Source organism: Aspergillus karnatakaensis (genome assembly GCF_047715665.1).
Source record: "Aspergillus karnatakaensis strain CBS 102800 unplaced genomic scaffold BJY04scaffold_17, whole genome shotgun sequence".
NCBI lineage: Eukaryota > Fungi > Ascomycota > Eurotiomycetes > Eurotiales > Aspergillaceae > Aspergillus > Aspergillus karnatakaensis.
Genome location: NW_027395729.1, coordinates 136,410 through 154,415, shown reverse-complemented (window position 1 = coordinate 154,415; position 18,006 = coordinate 136,410). Strand labels below are relative to the sequence as shown.

The 18,006-nt window shown below is 51.6% G+C and overlaps 7 protein-coding genes across 7 annotated transcripts; 2 read left to right on the top strand and 5 right to left on the bottom strand.

Annotated features, from left to right (window-relative positions):
* Positions 1 to 1,022: 1,022 nt before the first annotated feature.
* Positions 1,023 to 2,289, bottom strand: tif1 (putative eukaryotic translation initiation factor 4). The gene is made up of 2 exons (XM_073720191.1): positions 1,828 to 2,289; positions 1,023 to 1,780 (listed from the first exon to the last, which is right to left on the bottom strand). The coding sequence occupies exons 1-2, from the start codon at positions 2,011 to 2,013 to the stop codon at positions 1,127 to 1,129; spliced, it is 840 nt and encodes a 279-aa protein (XP_073572610.1). The 5' UTR covers positions 2,014 to 2,289; the 3' UTR covers positions 1,023 to 1,126.
* Positions 2,290 to 3,302: 1,013 nt separating this feature from the next.
* Positions 3,303 to 4,837, top strand: BJY04DRAFT_206744 (putative F-box and JmjC domain protein; the record flags this gene model as incomplete). Its single annotated transcript, XM_073713758.1, has 3 exons — positions 3,303 to 3,592; positions 3,642 to 3,930; positions 4,025 to 4,837. The coding sequence occupies 3 exons, from the start codon at positions 3,303 to 3,305 to the stop codon at positions 4,835 to 4,837; spliced, it is 1,392 nt and encodes a 463-aa protein (XP_073572609.1).
* A 30-nt stretch (positions 4,838 to 4,867) lies between these two features.
* On the bottom strand, positions 4,868 to 5,924 carry BJY04DRAFT_35105 (low-affinity Cu transporter). Its single transcript, XM_073720190.1, has 4 exons — positions 5,681 to 5,924; positions 5,374 to 5,572; positions 5,060 to 5,273; positions 4,868 to 5,016 (listed from the first exon to the last, which is right to left on the bottom strand). Exons 1-4 carry the CDS (start codon positions 5,753 to 5,755, stop codon positions 4,899 to 4,901), a joined length of 606 nt encoding a protein of 201 aa, XP_073572608.1. The 5' UTR covers positions 5,756 to 5,924; the 3' UTR covers positions 4,868 to 4,898.
* A 39-nt stretch (positions 5,925 to 5,963) lies between these two features.
* On the top strand, positions 5,964 to 7,201 carry BJY04DRAFT_35087 (chromatin modification-related protein EAF6/MEAF6). Its single transcript, XM_073720189.1, has 3 exons — positions 5,964 to 6,505; positions 6,559 to 6,792; positions 6,856 to 7,201. Exons 1-3 carry the CDS (start codon positions 6,197 to 6,199, stop codon positions 7,090 to 7,092), a joined length of 780 nt encoding a protein of 259 aa, XP_073572607.1. The 5' UTR covers positions 5,964 to 6,196; the 3' UTR covers positions 7,093 to 7,201.
* An 81-nt stretch (positions 7,202 to 7,282) lies between these two features.
* BJY04DRAFT_186055 (uncharacterized protein) lies at positions 7,283 to 8,181 on the bottom strand. The gene is made up of 2 exons (XM_073710835.1): positions 7,978 to 8,181; positions 7,283 to 7,920 (listed from the first exon to the last, which is right to left on the bottom strand). Exons 1-2 carry the CDS (start codon positions 7,991 to 7,993, stop codon positions 7,658 to 7,660), a joined length of 279 nt encoding a protein of 92 aa, XP_073572606.1. The 5' UTR covers positions 7,994 to 8,181; the 3' UTR covers positions 7,283 to 7,657.
* Positions 8,182 to 9,303: 1,122 nt separating this feature from the next.
* ams1 (alpha-mannosidase) lies at positions 9,304 to 13,188 on the bottom strand. The gene is made up of 4 exons (XM_073718506.1): positions 12,942 to 13,188; positions 12,339 to 12,847; positions 10,288 to 12,289; positions 9,304 to 10,154 (listed from the first exon to the last, which is right to left on the bottom strand). Exons 1-4 carry the CDS (start codon positions 13,085 to 13,087, stop codon positions 9,461 to 9,463), a joined length of 3,351 nt encoding a protein of 1,116 aa, XP_073572605.1. The 5' UTR covers positions 13,088 to 13,188; the 3' UTR covers positions 9,304 to 9,460.
* Positions 13,189 to 13,417: 229 nt separating this feature from the next.
* BJY04DRAFT_186052 (uncharacterized protein) lies at positions 13,418 to 15,796 on the bottom strand. The gene has a single exon (XM_073710834.1). The coding sequence runs from the start codon at positions 15,254 to 15,256 to the stop codon at positions 13,946 to 13,948; it is 1,311 nt and encodes a 436-aa protein (XP_073572604.1). The 5' UTR covers positions 15,257 to 15,796; the 3' UTR covers positions 13,418 to 13,945.
* Between the last annotated feature and the right edge of the window lie 2,210 nt (positions 15,797 to 18,006).

Sequence of the window (18,006 nt, the reverse complement as noted above, 5' to 3'; positions counted from 1 at the left end):
ATATTGGATTTGGGGAGTGTTGTGGATGTGAGTGTGAATGGGAATGTGAGGTTGTAGCTGAATTAGAAGTTACTGGCGCAGGTGCAGGTGCAGGCGCCGACGCAGATGCAGATGCAGGGGCAGACATCGGCGTCGGCGGCATCGTAGCTGAAGAAGGTAATGACGAAGAAGAAGTGGGAAGAGGAAGTGCAACTGAGATTGCATTCGCCATGATGAGTGCCGCTGGGCCAGGCCTCTAGCCTGGCTGGTTGTGTCGCGATGCGCTGTCGGGGTTGGGCGAGATTGAGGGGAAAATCATAAATGTGATAGATCGAAGGGAGAGATATGACTGGTGAAACTTTTTTTCTGCGTGGATCGGGTGGGTTGCCTGATGCCGATGGATCTTATCGGAAGAACTAACTTCTTGCGTGTGGAACCTGAGATGAATAATTCTGGATGAGAAGTAGAAATTCAGGGGTTGATTTGATGGATTGCGTTTGTTTGTGGTAGGAGTGTTATGGGGTTGTTGGCTAAGGAACGCTGGTGTCTTTACTTTTTGTGGGGAGTTCCTACATTAGACTTCTACTGCTACACTCTTCGACCTCTACTCCGTAGTTACAACCTCTACAATCAAGAAAAGTTAACCAAACGGAATGGCATTTACCTCTTGTCTATTGTGCTCCATACTTTAAGCAACCCCAGATCCATAACGTGTATGTATCATGGTATTCATCCTCCCAATTTCTCAGAGAACAAACGCCGTCACGAGCGTGTAACATTTTTGCTCGGCTCTGTCGAGCAGCAGAGGAAAAGGGGACAAAGGAAAAGAGGTCGAAAGGAATCCCAGAAGAGACAATCATGAATTACAGCATAAAAAATCGCACAAACATGTCGCATCTCCATAAGCATAGACAAACAAAGGAAACCATGATACAGTAGCAGCGGACAAGCTTTTCAACTCCCGCTCCGCCACTACTGACAACATAAAATGCTGGAGACACAGAAAGCCACTTTTAAGGATTCTCCTTTACCAAGAGAAGCTGCAACGATCAAAAACAGAGAGTATTTTTATCCACCGCAACTCGCCCTTGGAAGCGGCAATCGTAACCCGCATGGAAGACATTAGGTGGCTCGGAATTCAGGGAGTTTAGATGAGGTCAGCAACGTTCATGGGCATCTCCTCGATCTGGGTGCTGTAGAACTGCTCGATTTCGCGCATCATGCGGACATCGTCGGCGGTGACGAAGTTGATGGCAACACCCTTACGACCGAAACGTCCACCACGACCGATACGGTGAATGTAGTTCTCACGGTTGGCGGGGAGATCGTAGTTGATGACCAGGGAAACCTGCTGAACATCGATACCACGGGCCAAAAGGTCAGTGGCGATGAGGACACGGGAAGATCCGGAGCGGAACTCCTTCATGATAACATCACGCTGGCTCTGCTCCATGTCACCGTGCATGGCGGAGACAGTGAAGTCACGGGCAGTGAGCTTGTCAGTGAGCCAGTCGACCTTGCGGCGGGTGTTGCAGAAGATGACGGCCTGGGTGATAGTGACGGTCTCGTAGAGATCGGAGAGGGTGTCGAGCTTCCACTCCTCCTTCTCAACAGCAATGTAGAACTGTTTGATACCTTCGAGGGTAAGTTCCTGCTTCTTGACCAGGATACGGACGGGGTCACGCATGAACTTGGTGGTGACCTCGAGGACGTCCTGGGGCATGGTGGCGGAGAGCAGGACAACCTGGGTGGACTGGGGAAGGAGCTGGAAGATGTCGTAGATTTGCTCGGTGAAACCACGCTACACTTGTTAGTGCGGATCACTGGTAAAAAGAGCTGCGGACTTACAGAAAGCATCTCGTCGGCCTCGTCGAGGATGAACATCTTCATCTGGTCGGTCTTGAGGACGCGACGCTGGATCATGTCCTGGATACGACCGGGAGTACCGACAACGATCTGGGGACCGTTGCGGAGGGCGTTCATGTCATCACGGACAGCGGTACCACCAATGCAGGCGTGGCACTCAATGTTCATGAAGTCACCGATGGCGATGACGACCTTCTGGATCTGCTGAGCCAACTCACGGGTGGGAGCAACGATCAGAGCCTGACAGGCCTTGACGTTGGGGTCGAGCTTCTGCAGGGCGGAGATGGAGAAAGTAGCGGTCTTTCCAGTACCAGACTGGGCCTGAGCGATGACATCGTTGCCTGAATGTGTTAACAGTTGGAGTTGTAGAATATTCCGATGGACTCACCCTTGATGATGGGCAGGATGGCGCGCTGCTGAATAGCAGAGGGACGCTCGAAACCGTAGGCGTAGACACCTGAATTGTCCGTCAGAATTTGTCCCACACTGTATTCACAAGGCTTCACATACCGCGAAGCAGCTCAGGCTTCAGGTCCATGGAGTCGAAGGAGTCGGTGATCTCATCGTAGTTGGACTCGATCTGGTCTGATAGTGAGAGCGTTAGCAAAGTTTGTTCTGCTTCACCGGTGTTATCGCCGTGGGTGGTGCAAGGATTTTCTTCCCGCTTCTCGACCGCAAGAGGAAGATCCTTGCACAAAACACCGCATCGAACAAGACAGTAAAGATAGAAAAAACATACTATCGGGGATCTCCTCGAGACCCTTGTCGTTGGAAGCCATATTTGCGGTTGTGGTATGGGAGATCACAGCAACGGACTGTGATCGAAGAAGACGGTGGGGGTTGGGAGAGAACTTTGAAGGGTTTGTTCCTTAGCGACGAAGCGGCCCGGTGGGGTTGTTGCTGTCGCTGAAATTTCCGTCAAGAAGACTCTGCGCTGGGAGTGCTGATGACTAGAATCAAGGTCTCCGAACAAGAGACTTTTCAGGAACTAGAAGTAATGATAGAAGTTGTAAAAGTTGAGACTGTGAAAGTGGGAGGAAGAGAGAAAAAAAGATGGGAGAGGGTGGTGGATCGCCTTGTGGTGGGAAAAAAGAATTATTCTAGATGGGGGAAAGCGAACTTTTTTTCTTTCCGCCGTTATTACTGGCTGATACCGCTGCTGACTCGCCTTGTATGGTGGATTGGAGGCAAAGTTACCCTTGCCGCCTGAACTTGAGTACGAGTTTTCTGCCCAATCAATCCCAACCGCCTGCTCTTTCGAGTCATACCCACCACTTTTATTCTACAATCCACCAATTTATGACTACTCTCTTGGATGCTTGTCTGACTGAAGGATTGAACTAGCTTTTGTTGCTCATCGTGGGAGTCATCGCTGCAGTCACCTTATTCTACCGCGATACTCCGAGGACAGCAACACTTGTGGCTCCGAACTGTATACCGAAACTCAATCCGCAGGCATGCCAGACATAACCACCTTGAGCAGCCATCTCCGAACAGAGTCAGCTGTTGAATCAGCTGTTGAGGCGATACCGGGCCATCCTTTAGGAGTCAAGCCGAGTGGCAATGCTCTGTTTGCCTCTGAAAACCTCCGAAACGCAGTTGGACTATTCAACTTGCTGCCCGATGAGCTGATCCTGATACTATTGGAGTTTCTGGAATGTCGGGACCTCTTGCAGTTGGGCCAGACCTGTAAGGCGCTTTATGCTTTTACCCGAACGGAGGATCTATGGAAGGCGTTTTTTATCAGGTAAATAGGGTTGCCGCTGTAGAACGTAGTGCCATGCTGAACTCTATAGATCCCCTCCATCATCGTTTACCTGGAGAGGAACTTGGCGCTCTACATATTTGAACCTGCCGCCGTCTAAAGTTGCTTCTCTAGATTGTTCAAATCTATTTTCCGATGCTCTACACCGGCCATTCTACTGCGCTCACATCTCTCTCGAGCCATACGCCTCCAACATCCCAGCCAGAAACCAGATTGCCCGGCTGCCGAACCTATCTCCGGAAGAGTTTCAAGAAAAGTGGTCAGATACGCCATTCATCCTGACAGAACCCGTCAAAGAATGGCCAGCATACCACCAATGGGTCAACAGAAACCTTACTGCCCAAACATGGCGATACCCCCTTCCGAGCAGAAGCAGTCGACTGGCCATTCAAAACATACGTGGACTACATGAAGAACAACTCCGACGAAAGCCCCCTGTACCTCTTCGACAAGGAGTTCGTCTCAAAAATGAACCTCAAAGTCGGCCCATTCGATCAGGAGCCAGGAACAACATACTGGCCGCCGCCGTGCTTCGGCGAAGACTTCTTCTCAGTCCTCGGGAACGACCGTCCAGATAGACAGTGGCTGATCATCGGACCTGAGCGGTCTGGAAGTACCTTTCACAAAGACCCGAATGCTACTAGTGCTTGGAATGCAGTTGTTCGGGGCTCGAAGTACTGGATTATGTTTCCTTCGTCGTCGAAATTGCCGCCTCCACCTGGTGTCTACGTTTCAGAGGACCAAAGCGAGGTGACATCTCCTCTGAGTATTGCGGAATGGCTACTCGGTTTCCACGCCGAAGCTCGCCGTACACAGGGCTGCATCGAGGGTATCTGCCGAGAGGGAGAGATTCTCCATGTTCCTTCCGGCTGGTGGCATCTCGTTGTCAACCTTGAACCCGCCATTGCGATTACACAAAACTTCATCCCGCGTGCTCACCTAACAGCTGCATTAGATTTTCTCTCCAACAAGGCAGACCAGGTATCCGGCTTCAGGAAGGACGTCAGCAACCCCTACGAGCGGTTCGTGGCGAAAATGGAGGAAACTCACCCGGACTCCCTGCAGAGTGCTCTCGAGGAGCTGAAAAAGAAGTCCGAGGGCAAGAAGCGGAAGTGGGATGAAATTGTTCACGGCAAACTACCAACAGACGACACAGAAGCTCCAGCTGAGTCTGGTGGATTCACCTTTGGCTTCGGCGGTGATGACAGCGACGTGGAAGTTCCTTGATTCATTCTTGGATCATATGCAAAAAATACTACGGCTTGATCGCTCCCATCAATGCAGCCGCTCAATGACAAGCAACCGACTTCGTCGCAGACATGTTCTCCCCGAACGCCAGGTATCCCACAAACGCGCCAACCGCAACCGCAAGCATAATCCAGCCGTTGTACGTCATAAACAGCAGCCTACACTGTCAGCTCGGCTCTCAAACTTGGAGATAACACTCACATGATAAAAAAGCTATAAAACACCTGCACCGCATACAGCGCAGCCATGGTGATCTTCCCTTTCCGCTCAACAGCCCTCTTGTTGTCACTGCCTACAAGTAGCCGTGAGCGCGCGCCGAAGAAATCTGCCTGGTTATAATGGTCTGTGGTTTCATATCCAGGCTCAGGCTCATGTCCACGTTCCGTGCCCGAGACCGCTTCGTCGACCTCGTTGCCTGACGAGCGTCAATGGCGTGCCAGAACAGGCCAGGTCCACACCGATATAAACACCATATAGAACAATATATAATAGAATATAGAAAGAAGGAGACTTACTCCCAGCAACAGCCGCCGAAAATGCACTTAGTCGCCTCGCATGCGCCAGCTCATACTGCCGCGTAACATTTCTTATCCCCTCGTACCCCGCAGCCAATAAAACGATCACGACGAGAGAGCCGAGAAGGGAGAGAGGGCCGGTTACGCGCCATTCGGAGAAGACGATGCAGAGGTTCTTTGTCGACCAGGTGAAGAGCATCTATTGTTAACGGTTAGTATTGAAGTAGATATGGCTGAGAGCTGTGGAGAAATAGGAGTCTTGGGGTAAAGGTAGCTCGGTGTTGCTTCCAAGGAAGTAAAAGCTCACATTCATACTACACTGCCCCTCTCCCATGTCCATGTCGCCATGGTCATGCCCGTGGTGGCCGTGGTCCATCTCCATGATTGCTAGCTAGGGGCGTCGGAGGTGCTATTGGTTTTGGTCTCGTTGGTGTGTGTTGTGGCCGCAGTTCTGGATAACACTCCAACAGCTTGAGAAAATCAATATTCTAGTTCAGTGCCAAAGTCGATCAGAGTAGGACACTCTTTAGTCCTTGACAAAGAAGAGTGCGGAGTCGAAGCTTAAGATGAGGTGACCATCAGCTGCATAAGCAAACAAGACAAACACCTGACTTCCCCGATAGATCGGCCGATCACCGCGGACTCTCGTTCTGGATTTCATTCAAGGCGCAACTCTCTCTCCGCACACCTAACCCACTGTCCCACGCGCCATCCCACACCGATAACGCCCAATCCCATCAGACTTAACCCACCCGACCCATACCGAAAAGACTACCACCACAATCACCATCGGAACTCCCGACACGAAAGAAAAGCACACAAAATGGCCGACGCCGCAACCGCAACACCCGCCGCCGTACCCAGCACACCCTCCGGAGGAGCAGCAACCGGCGCAGGAGCAGCAGCAGTAGACAGCAGCACATCAAACACCAACAACACACAATCACAATCCCAGTCCCAAACCCAGTCCCAAAACCAAAGCCAACAGAATGCCGCCTCAACAGCAACAGCACCCAACAACGAAAACCAACCCCCGGACCAACGCGCAAACCGCGGCCTGCCCTACTACGAGAAACTCCGGCGCGAGCTGCGCGACACGCTGCAGAGGAAAAGAATGATGGATAAGGGAATGGTGCGTTTCCCCTATACCTGACTTGTCAAAAATAATGTTAATGTATGTAACAGGCTGCCCTCGAAGACCAAATCTACCGCTTCGAGCAATCCTACCTTGAAGAAACCACAGCAGGAAATATAATCAAGGGATTCGATACGTATATCAAGGGTTCTTCAACTGGCTCAGCCCTCGGCGCAAGCGGGCTCTCATTATCCGGGAGTGGTGTTGGGACTGCGTCGAGGCGGAAAGCGGCCGTTACGGATAACGATAGGGTGTTTTCAAGGAGTTCTGCGAGTTTTATGCGTGTATGTCTCTACCTTTCTTTCTACCCCTTCTCTTCGTGCTTTGTAGCTAACTTTCTGCGAAAGGACTCACCCGCACCCTCCTCAACGCAAACAACCCCCTCACACGCACCAACACCAACGTCAACGTATAACGGGTCAACGGGGAACAAGAACGGAGATGCGTCTTCTACGGCGGGGAGTGTGAAGGGGGGGTCGTCGGGTGGGTCGTCGAAGAATAAGAAGAAGAGTAATAAGGGCGACGACGAGGAGGAGGAGAAGCCGCCGGCGAAGAGGCTGAAAATAAGTTATGGAAGGGACTAGGGTTGTTGGATTTAGAGTTGAGAAATGGTCGTTTGGGCTTTTTGCGGATGGAGTTTGCTTGGGATGCGTTGATCAACTAGGGCATGTACGAGTATGTACGGTATGCGATGTGATGGGAGTAGGGCGTTCTAAACAGGAGTCGTCTCCTACCTATGGTCATTCAATAGAGCAGTAATCATTTCAAGCCTTAGGACATTCCTCCGATGATTTTCCTGTCTTTATACACTTAGAACATACCTACTACTGTCTTCTACTAATATTAGTCTATGAGTTCCCGGTAGGTATACGAAGCATGATTCAATGTTACTAGTAGTAGTATGAACAAAGTCGGTCACATTGAGCATCTCCCGTCCACCACTACATTCTCCCAGATAAAGCATCCAGCAAAGCACAATCAAACAAATCAATCCAACTAACTACATCTTAGCCCGATTTACCAACCTAAGTCACCACTCACCCACCCAACAAATTTCTGTAGCAGAGCATCGCATCCCTTTGAGAACCATGCCCCGAAGCACTAGCTAAGACAAGGTACCCAAGATAACCCCAAACAAGACATATTACGCTACTCCCACCCCCCACCGGGACTCGTGTTCTTCCACCAAAACACCTCCTTAAATCTTTCCCCACACGAAGAACAGTTCACCTCACGCCCCGGATTCTCATTTTTCGCTCCATGCTGGAGAATCTCAAGCATAAATGCCCGGCTGTGAATGCCCAGCGCAAGGGCATCCTGAACCAGATCATCAAGTCCAGAAGGTTTCGCGCAGGTAGAGCAGATTTCACGGTCTTGGACCATCTTGTTGCCCTTGATAGGGAGGTCTTGGGCTGTGGAGTGCCGGGAGAGTTAGGATGGGGGTCTCTTCAGAAGGAGGCTTTGCTTACCGTCGCAGGCGATCATGGATGCGATGTGGGATCTTTCTGCGTCTGTGAGGATTAGAGGTAGCCGTCGCCGGAGGGGAGCGGTTCGGAGAGGGCCATTGTGGTATGTTTGTTTAGAGGTAAGGCAGATGGTTAAAGGTTGGGTTGGGGTTATGGATGGGTAGTGGATTGAGAACCTAAGTGAAGTGAGTACTAGGAAGACTAGGTTTGGTAGGTGATGGGATTGGGAATGGGAGGGAGGACGGGGGGTTTATATATCTTACATCTGTGCTCTTTTGGTGTAGAATGGAGCTGAGATTTGCTGGAGAGCAAGAGCAACAAGCAAAGATAACTATCATCTGATGCGGTGATATTACAATCTTCCTACCTAGCCAATTGCATCAAGAACCGAATCCTAGGATCTATATGTATTAGCCTTTCAGTTTGCTTCCAGACAGTCCGAGTTCTCTACATGAACGATTCAACAGTAGATCATTACCCCTCATTGTGCCAGGATGAATGATGAAATGACGAATGATTGAGCATCTACCCGAGTATAATTGAGATTTGAGTTCTGCTGATGCGTTCGAGGCAGGGTTCATGTACACTAATGTATTTGGGAATATGTGTTGAACTGAATCCAGGAGCATGGCAACCCTTGTTCAAAATCGAAAACGGAGCACCTGATCCAGATAGGATGGCGTGAGATACAGTGACTCTTTACAGTGCATGGTTACAAGACAGCCGTGGAAGGTGCATCGCCAGCCGGGTCTCCTCATGGGTCAGAACAGTAGCGAGATTAGAGGGTGTTTCTCCACTTAAGTGCATGCACAATCGGTCTGACCTAGACGGCAATCGTTATGTCTCTTCCTATGGTTGTTGTTGAGTGGATGGAAAGTCCTTCATGTTGCCCAGGGATATACCACGTCAGATTACTCAATGAGAGGACACGTCAGGTAGTAAGATGGATCAAGGACGTCTATAATGGCGATGACCATGTGCCTGATGTACGGTATCAGTGCGGGTTCATCCAGCCTGTCTTCTAGATGTGTGTGTGCGGCGGGTTGATACGTAAGGCGCTCACGAGAGCTCTAGTTTAGATACTTACCTACTTAACCTACCTGGTGTAGGGCTCTGAGGTAGCTGGCAAGATTCATGGGCTACACTACGACTCCAAGGAGGTTTGGATCTACTACCTAACCGGTAATCTGAGCCAGTCCATTGAGTTAAGCCACTCAGGTTTGGATCTATAGTATGCGATGGGATGCTATGAGAGTTTGGGTCTTGGTAGGAACAGGGTTTATTACATCATTATCAGTGCAGGCTATAGAGCTGCGTCTATGTCGAGGGTTTACTTAGGATGAACAATTCTCTTTCTTGTTTATAACATATATACCTATCGATGACTATCTGGCAAAGGCCACCTCCAGCAAAATAAATCATATCCCACCACGCGTCTCAAGGAACAGCTGAGCTAGAGCAGAGGAAGAAAAACCCCTAACCTAGACTACAACTGCACCCTAAACGTCGCAACCTCAAACGCCCTCAACTCAATCTCCACCCTCTTCCTCCTCCCCTCCTTCCCATCCAAACTCTGAATCTCAAGCTCCTCCCCATCATCCTCCAGTATATTACACCGGTAAACCTTCTTAACATCCCACCCAATATTCAACAGACCCCTCGTCTTCCCACCGAGACTCTCATAGATTCTCAGAACCACAGACCTGCCCTCTCTCTTCCGTCCTGGGATGGAGATGTCGGGATCGGAATCGATATCGGCGTCGTCTTCGCCGCGTTTCACCGTGTCTAGGATGAGTGCGTTGTTGCTGCTGCTCAGGGAGATTTTGTTGAAGGCTGAGTTTACCGTGCGCAGAGCGGTTGGGTTTGGGAGGGCCATTGAGGGTTCCGATTGTTCATGAGTATGTTGATCAAGGACCAACGGCCGATTAAACTCGAACCCAGCCCTGACAGTGCTTGCGTCTAAGTTACCAACGTGTGGTAAAATTGCGTAGCGGATTCTATGCCGGCCCATATCGGCGTGTGCATCTGGGGCCTTTGGCGCGCGGAGCAGTGAAAGACGCATTCGGTTGCCGACTGTCGCGAAGCCGTACTTGCTGTCGTTGAGGATTGAGACGCCGTAGGTGGATTCGGAGAGGTCGGCGAATTTGTGAGTTGGGACTTCAAATTTGGCCATGTCCCAGCTGGAACATTCGTTAATGTGAGTGAGTGTGAGTGGGGAGGAGATTGGGGACGAGATGCTGGGTGGCAATGATGATGGGGATTGAGATGGAGATATGATAGGGTGGGACGAAAAGGAATAGACCTGAGACGAACCTGGTATTATAATGCGTCGGCCGTTTAACAAGCCCATACTGCGTCTCATACGTCGCCTCGGTGTTCGTAACATCGACATCAAACTCAACCTTAAGGAACTTCATATCCTCGCGCCACTCGACCTCGCTCTCGAACTCGACATAGCTTCCTTGCCCTTGGTCTTCAGTCGCCGCAGCAAGGCTAATCGTCGTCTTGACCCAGCTGCTCTCACTAATTTGTGTCTCAGTGATAACACTAGCCCTCAGCGGATCAACGGACGTAATCTTCGTCTTTCCGGACTTCAACTCCTTGCGTGATTCGAGGTGGTACACTTCTACGTCCCACGCTTGCCAGTAGAGCGGCTTATCGTCAAAGACGACGAGTTGACCGGCTGTTTTACCAGGGGCGAGGACTTGTCTGTTGGCGCGGATGTCGAAGAGGGATGTGATGACCCCATTTTCGATATCGACGCGGAGGTGCCCGTTACTGAGGCGGAAAGTGCCCGGTTTGATTTCAGATACTGTGACCTTTTTCGCTGTTGCCGCTGGTATTGGTGAATCTGAGGCTGGGAGGGGGATTGCGCCTGGCCCGCCGGATATGAGGGCGTGGGTGGACCCGCCAGAAACCTTTGTTGCTGACGGTGGGAGCTTCACGACCTGTGAGCGACTCCAGGGGAGGGTATTGATCGCCACAGGAGTAGGGCCATTCTCTGTGAAGCCTAGTGCTTCAAGGGCAGCTTTTCTTGCCTTGAGGCCTGTTTTGAAGATCTGCGCGTAGAGAATGTCGGAATCGTCGTAGCACATCTCGATTGAGCTTCCGGGGAGACAGTCGTGGAATTGACAGAGGAGAGTCCCCTCCCACATCTCGTCGATGTCTTTCTTTGGATACTTGTACTCGGAATTAGAGAGGGAGGCGATCGTTGCTAGGAATTCCAGCTCCCTGAGTAAGAACTCCGCGCGCCGGTTGTTGCGCTTGTTGTTTGCTTGAGTCGTGTATGTGCCTCGGTGGAGTTCGAAGTAGAGTTCGCCGTACCAAGTTGCGAACTTTGTACCCGCTGCGGCCTTCTTCTCGAGCTTTGCGAAATAGTCGTCTACTGACCCGCCCATGCTCGCTCGGGGGAGTAGACCAGTTTTATCACTCAACCCGCGGCAGCGGCGCAGTTTCTCGAGATGGCCCCAGGTAGGGCCGCCGCCGCCGTCTCCCTTGCCAAAGACGAGGAGAGACGTGTTGTCCGAGTCGAGGGACTTATGCTGCGTGACGCTGCGCCGCAGATCACCGAAATGAGCTTCCGCGGTATAGGTCTCTGACGGAGCCATATGGCACATAACCTGGCTGTTATCGAGCGCGACCCAGCGGAAGGTCGTATGCGGGAAGTTGTTGATGTTATTCCAGCTGAGTTTCTGCGTGAAGAAGCGGCTCATGCCTGCCAAGCGAGAGATCTGGGGAATCTGCGCGGAGTAGCCAAAGGTATCAGGCAGCCAGAATGTCGTGCAGCGTTCACCAAAATTACTCTCGAAGAAGCGTTGGCCGTACAGAAATTGGCGGACCAGAGACTCTCCGCTCGGCATGTTTGTGTCGTGCTCGACCCAGCTGCCGCCGATGGGCTGAAAGTGGCCTTTCTTGACCCAGCCTTTGACCCGGTCGAAGACGGACGGGTAGTACTGCTTCAGCCACTTGAACTGTTGGGCCTGCGAGCAGGTAAAACGATGCTCGGGGTAGCGGTCCATCAGATCGCACTGATTTGACCATGATCGTGCGACCTTGCGTTTCGTTTCTGCCCATGGCCACAGCCAGCAGGTGTCGATATGGCAGTGTCCTATGCCATAGACGATTGGCTGCGTGTCGGTATCGTATACCTCTGCGGAATCGACTTTATCTCCGATATACTTCTGCGCAATGCGGCGTCCTTCTTTAATAGACTCCAAGCTTCCATAACCGGCATTGAAGGCATCAATGATAGCATTAGCCACCACATTCGCCTCGTGCGACTCCCAGCCATCCTGCGGAAACTCCCGTGCAGCATCTACACATTGAGTTAGCCAATTCCATCAAAACGTAAACAACCAACGCACCAGAAATAATCCAGAAATCATAAAACAACGCCCTCGCCTGTACATTCACAGCGACAATCCTGGCCGTATGCAACGTATAACTCTTCTCCGGATCCGGCGGCTGATTCGCATCTCCCCCCGGCGCATTTCCAAACATGCCATTGCACGCCATCTCGATATAGAAGACATGTTCCTTTCCATCTCTCCAAGCGTCAGGAATCACCCACTCGATTCGTTCTCCGCCGCCCGTTAGTCCCTGCAGCGGGTGTCCGTCTTCCGTCCATACGAGACCCTCATTGTTTGCGTCCCAGTGGAACTCCAGCCGTTCTTTATCAAGAAGGTCTTCTGGGATTGTGAGGCGGATGCGGAACCAGTGCGTTGACCAAGCGGGGCCGAATGTCGCGCCGATGTGGGTTGGTTTGAATTCATTCGAGGTGGCTTCGTTGAAGCTTGGGCGTTCAAGGTCGGGGACGGAGTAGACGGAGAGACTGACGTATTCTTTGTCGGAGGTGGTTGCTTCGTGGAGTTTTCTATAGGGTCTTAGTTAATGGTCTATCTACTACATTGTGCTTGTGGAGGTATTGCGGGATTGAGGTAGTTCGATGTTGAGTACGGAGAACATACCCAATGAGATTCTGGCTCTCGTACTGACCGCTAGAGGTAAATTGCCCTAGACGGTCTGTGTAGATTTTCCGTATGCGTTGGCCGACGGGGGCATCAGAGGCCCGGGGCAGAGTGCTGGGGGCCTGTCGGAGAACGTCTCCACCCATGGTGCGGGTCCGTCTGGGAGTGTACGTGGGGTAGGTAAGGAGACAACAATCCAGCAGATAAAGTATAATTCAATTGACTAGACAGACCCAAGAGAGGATAGGATGAAATAGCTGGAGCAGTAGAGAGAGAGGAGAAAGAGACGACAGACAGTTGTAAGGATCAGGACCAGGAACGAGAGCAGGTGACGTTGGTTGATGTTGCATGCGGAGAAACCGAACCTCCAAATGGCGGGGAATCAACAGTTGCTACACCAATAGGAGCCAACACTCCCCCAGCAGGAATGTCAGCTTTCTCCAGCAGGCCTCCCTCACCTCATCTGACAATGGCGATGGGATGCACTGTTCCGATGCTGTACAACAGGATTGTTGCACGGCAGACTGGCTGTCCAGCGATCCGAGCTCTCTCTGTGACAACGAAGGGATCCTGGCATTCCTCGGTAAATCTAATCTCCTCCCACATGCGAATAGAGATTACGGCTGTGGTGACACTGTGTCTGGGATATGCCCGTTTGTCTCACTCCCAGCGCTGATCCACATGATGGCGTACGAAGCGTTGAGCTGCTGCTGCTGCGATCAGCAAGGGCTGAGACAGCCACATGTCCTAGCTCCAACTGCACACTGACTAGTAGGAGTAATTGCCCGGGAAACCGTTTGAGAAAAAGACCGATCACAATTTGCTAGTATTCATTTGTAGAGAAATAGATTTGATATGCAACCTTCCTGCCATCCAACACCAAACACCTGGCTTAATTCAAATAGGTATCAACCAGATGCTAATCGCTGTAACAAAAAAAAAAACCAATGATAATGTTCAAAGCCATAGGAAAAGGAGAAAAGAGCGTTGTGAAGAGATATCAATCACACCCATGGATCAGCCTTGTAAGAAGTATACGGGTTCACCGGCCCAACCAACCGAATCTGTGACTTCAAATGCGACCGCCTCCTGTCGAGTTTCCCCGTCGAGCCAGCAATCTTCTTCTTCGCCCCGTCAATCGCAAGACGCACGTGGCTGGTGCCGTCCTGTAACGTCCTCAAGGCGTGCCGAGTTCCCTGCTGCAGCGGTGTGCGACCTGCCGAGTCCGGCAATCCTGCTCCAATCGAAGCCTTCCGGTACTTTGGGAACCGCACCCGTTGACTCTGCCGGTAGCTGATGCGTTTTTCTTTACCGGACTTGTCCCAAATGGCGGCGCCGTACTTTTGATATGGCGACATGGGCACGGCCAGCTGCTTTCCGCGGGAGGGCGACACTGGCGATCGAGGCGATCTAAAGGAGGCGTCTGAGATGGAAGATCCGGTTGGTGTGACCGTCAGGCTGGCGAGCTTCTCACCGACATATACAGGGGACTGTGGGCTCTGCGGGATGGTGGAGCCGCGGTCGGACCGGTCACTAGTCGATGGAGCCGGCTGCGAAGGAGTATACCCGAATGTGTACTCCGTTGGCGTTGGGGCGGTGGTACGTTGGGTATTGCGTTTGGGCTTCTCTTTGTCGAGAGAATTCCGGGAGAGACGGCGTTGGACGTATGAGCGGATGGAGTTGCGGACGTCGTTGGCGAGAGCGACGCCTTTATCAGCGGGAGCCCATCGTGAGCGTACGCTGTTGGTCTTTCGTGGTTTGGGAGTGTTGTGTAAGTTCGGCGGCAGGGCTGAATTGGGAGCGAGCTCGGGGAAAAAGTCCCATTTTTTCTCGCGAAAGTAGTGGTTTGGCCCAACGCGGTGGTTGACAGGTAGCGGTGGAGTGTAACGGTCGTCAGCGAGGAAAGTGTCAAGAGCCAAGGAGGATGTTGGTGGCTTCTTGCAGGGCCCCACGGGCGTGGAGCCGGAAGGATCTGGATGATCGACCAGGTCGGCCAGATCGTTCGACGGTGACCGAACAAACACAGGATAACTATCGGTGGAGTCACTCGACTGGCGGTGGTCGTCCTCGTCGTGGTCTTCAAAGCTGGCGACAGTGCTGCTGTCGTCGCTCCAAGCGGTTCCTGCCATGGGTGCTGGGGACTCTGGGCGAGATGGAGGTGGAATATTGGGCAGCGGTTTATCCAGGTGGAGTGGTGAGCGAGCGGCGGCTGGAGCTGGAGCTGGACGAACGACTTTTTCCAGTCCTTCGAGAGAGCGGGATGGGCGTACAGGAGGAGCTTGCCTCGAGAGAGCGTAGGTCGACGGCGACAGCATCGCAGGGTGGGCAGTAGTGAAATCTCCCCCTCCTAGTGTGGTTGAGGGGGAAGCAGAGAAGCAGAAGAGAAAACAAGAAGGGGAGTTGAGTAAGAAGAGGAAGAAGAGAGAGAGAGAGGCACAGCCTGTGTGACCAGAATCATCAACACGGACCCAGCAGGCAGAGTGAGAGGAGAATCTTACAGCAGCAGCAGCAGCTCAAGTTTGTTTTTCCATCTGCGTCTTTTCAATGCAGCCTTTCACCTGCTGCTCCACGCAATCACACGACTCGCTCAGGTCAAGGTCAAGGTACAGATATAGAACAGGCGAAACGGTCAAAGACTGGTACTTGTAGTATCAGACCGAAGACAGACAAAGAGCGGAATCGAGATGAAAATAGCAGAGAGGGAGAGAAGAGCTAGGCTTTTATTATTTGTGAAGAAGATGAAGCGAGGCAATTATCATCGGGCGGAAGAGCGGTGGTAGCACAGCAATGCAAGGGAGGGCTATCCTCATGTCCCCATTTTCAGGAAATTCAGCCTTCTCGAACGATTCGGCCAGGATTTCCGACTCTCTTAGCCCGTTGAACTGGCTTGCACTGGCTCGCCAGAACAAAGAACCCGTTCGCTTGGGCTAGACGCTTCCGGCACATCAAGTGATAGATCACTTCCTCCTCCACTCACCGTTCACCGTCTCTCTTCCATTTTCATCTTGGTTTCTTTTCTTCGACAAGGAAGAGGCTAACTCTCCTCCATCTTCATGCACTCGATGTCAGGCAGCCTCGTCATACGCAGGCCAGGTCAACTCCTTGCTAGCCATAACGTGTCTATCCGTGAATAACCCGAGCCCGATCGCCCTCGATTTGGGTCGCCCTAGTGGAGACACAGTCAGTCTAGTCTCCGCAATAAAGATGGCTATTTTAGCCCGCTGCCTGTCAGATGTTAGTAGCTGAGAACACCAGTTCGCTTGCAGTCGAGTCTAGCCAGGGTCTACCGAGATTACCGTAGCAGCGTAGCTGGCTTTGGGTCTCCCGGTCAGGGGCGAAAAAGCAATCAACCAGATAGCCCTGATCTTCGACAGTTGACCTCAGCATAGTAGGTACAAGCAAACAACTGCAAAGTTTAAGTAATATTATTGAGTTTCCTTCAGTGAAACCACGCGTCTTTAACATCATCGTGACCACACTTTATCAGATTCCCCTCCCATCAAGTATGCAATATGATATATACCACCCGCCCCATAATTCCCATCACCAAACCCTGGCACGACTGTGTCAAATCTTGGAACGGATCTCAGGTACCAGATCGACTCTCTGAATGATGCCATTGTGCGTCTAATTTTTGGGCCTGTTTCCACTTGTTATCTCCAGTACTGCATTTCCGAGAGGCCAAACTTAAGACTCGAGAGTGAGCGCAGTAGTTTATGCAGGAGGAATCCTTCCGCTGCACTAGGCACAGGTACAGCTACAGCTACAGCTCCAGAGCACAGGACATGGACAGTTCGCTTAGATGCAAAGCAATACCTAACGCATGTCAGATTCCACTTCCACATTGATCATCCATTTCCGAAGTTGCCTCCATGTCCAGCTACTTAGGTACGTCAACCCTCCCTAGTAAGCTGATAACAACCACTCGGAAATTACATTTCCTCCTCGCCTGTCTATCCTTCATACCTTGCGTCGGGTATGTTTTCCACCACCAGCATGGCAGCACAACGCTCAACCATGAGCCAGCCGTAAGCAAACAATTCCCTCCCCATCCACTCCACTCACTCCGCACAGGCACATATACTCGAGCGCGCATGTAAGATTGCAAATCAAACCACATCATACCAAACCAGAAAGCAGCGCAGTGCAGTCTGAAGAAGCAAGCATCATGTGCGTCCCAGGGGTGCGGTACTCGCACTCACACTCCCATGCACTTACGTACCTACATCCACATCCACAACCACGCCCCGGATGCAAACATGCCCTTCCGATCTCGAGTCCGACTCCGCGCTCGAGTCCAAATTGGCGAAGAGCGTGGGCCTGTCTCATCTACACCGTCACCCTTGCAGCTTACTTATCCTTCAGAATTCAGCTGGAGCTGTCCCGGAATTCCGACCATGCTCCATATCCCCTTCGCCACCCCGTGAGATGGCTTTCTCTTGATTTAATGGAAAGTACGAACATGGACGGTTGGGCTTTGGGTTAATCTCCTGACCTTGATACTTGCTTATTCTCCATACAGGGATCCTGGAGCTGAAGCCTGAGGCTGGAGGTAGAGGCAGGTGGCAAAGAACAGGAGGCAACGGACAGGAGGAGGAAAGTAGGTAAAAGGAGAGCAGGCGCCTGCGATGCGATGTAACCGCATTGCCTTGCATTGGTTGCGTCTGGCATCTGTAGGTGCTTTCTATGTACATGCACTCAGGAGAGGCAGCGAATAGGATGATTATCGGCTGGAGTTCTTGCTGGATCTGATCCCATCCCATGGGTGGTGGCTGACCTTTTCTCCTGCTGACCATAGGGGACCTCTCTCAATGGGTTCTAAGTTACCGTTCACTCCTTCAGCTGCTAAACTGACTTGCGTCCTACAGCCAGGACTAAGACCGGGACAGGGACCGGGTGTACCTTACTTATAAGCAGCGGTTCCCGCGTACAGATGCACACAGAGATCTAGGAATCTAGAATAGACTAGACAAAAGCAGTGTCTGGAATTTCTGTCGTCTCGTCCTGTCGTCCGTAAACTAAATACTGGATGGCTGCCGCCACATACAGAGTACTCATTTTAACC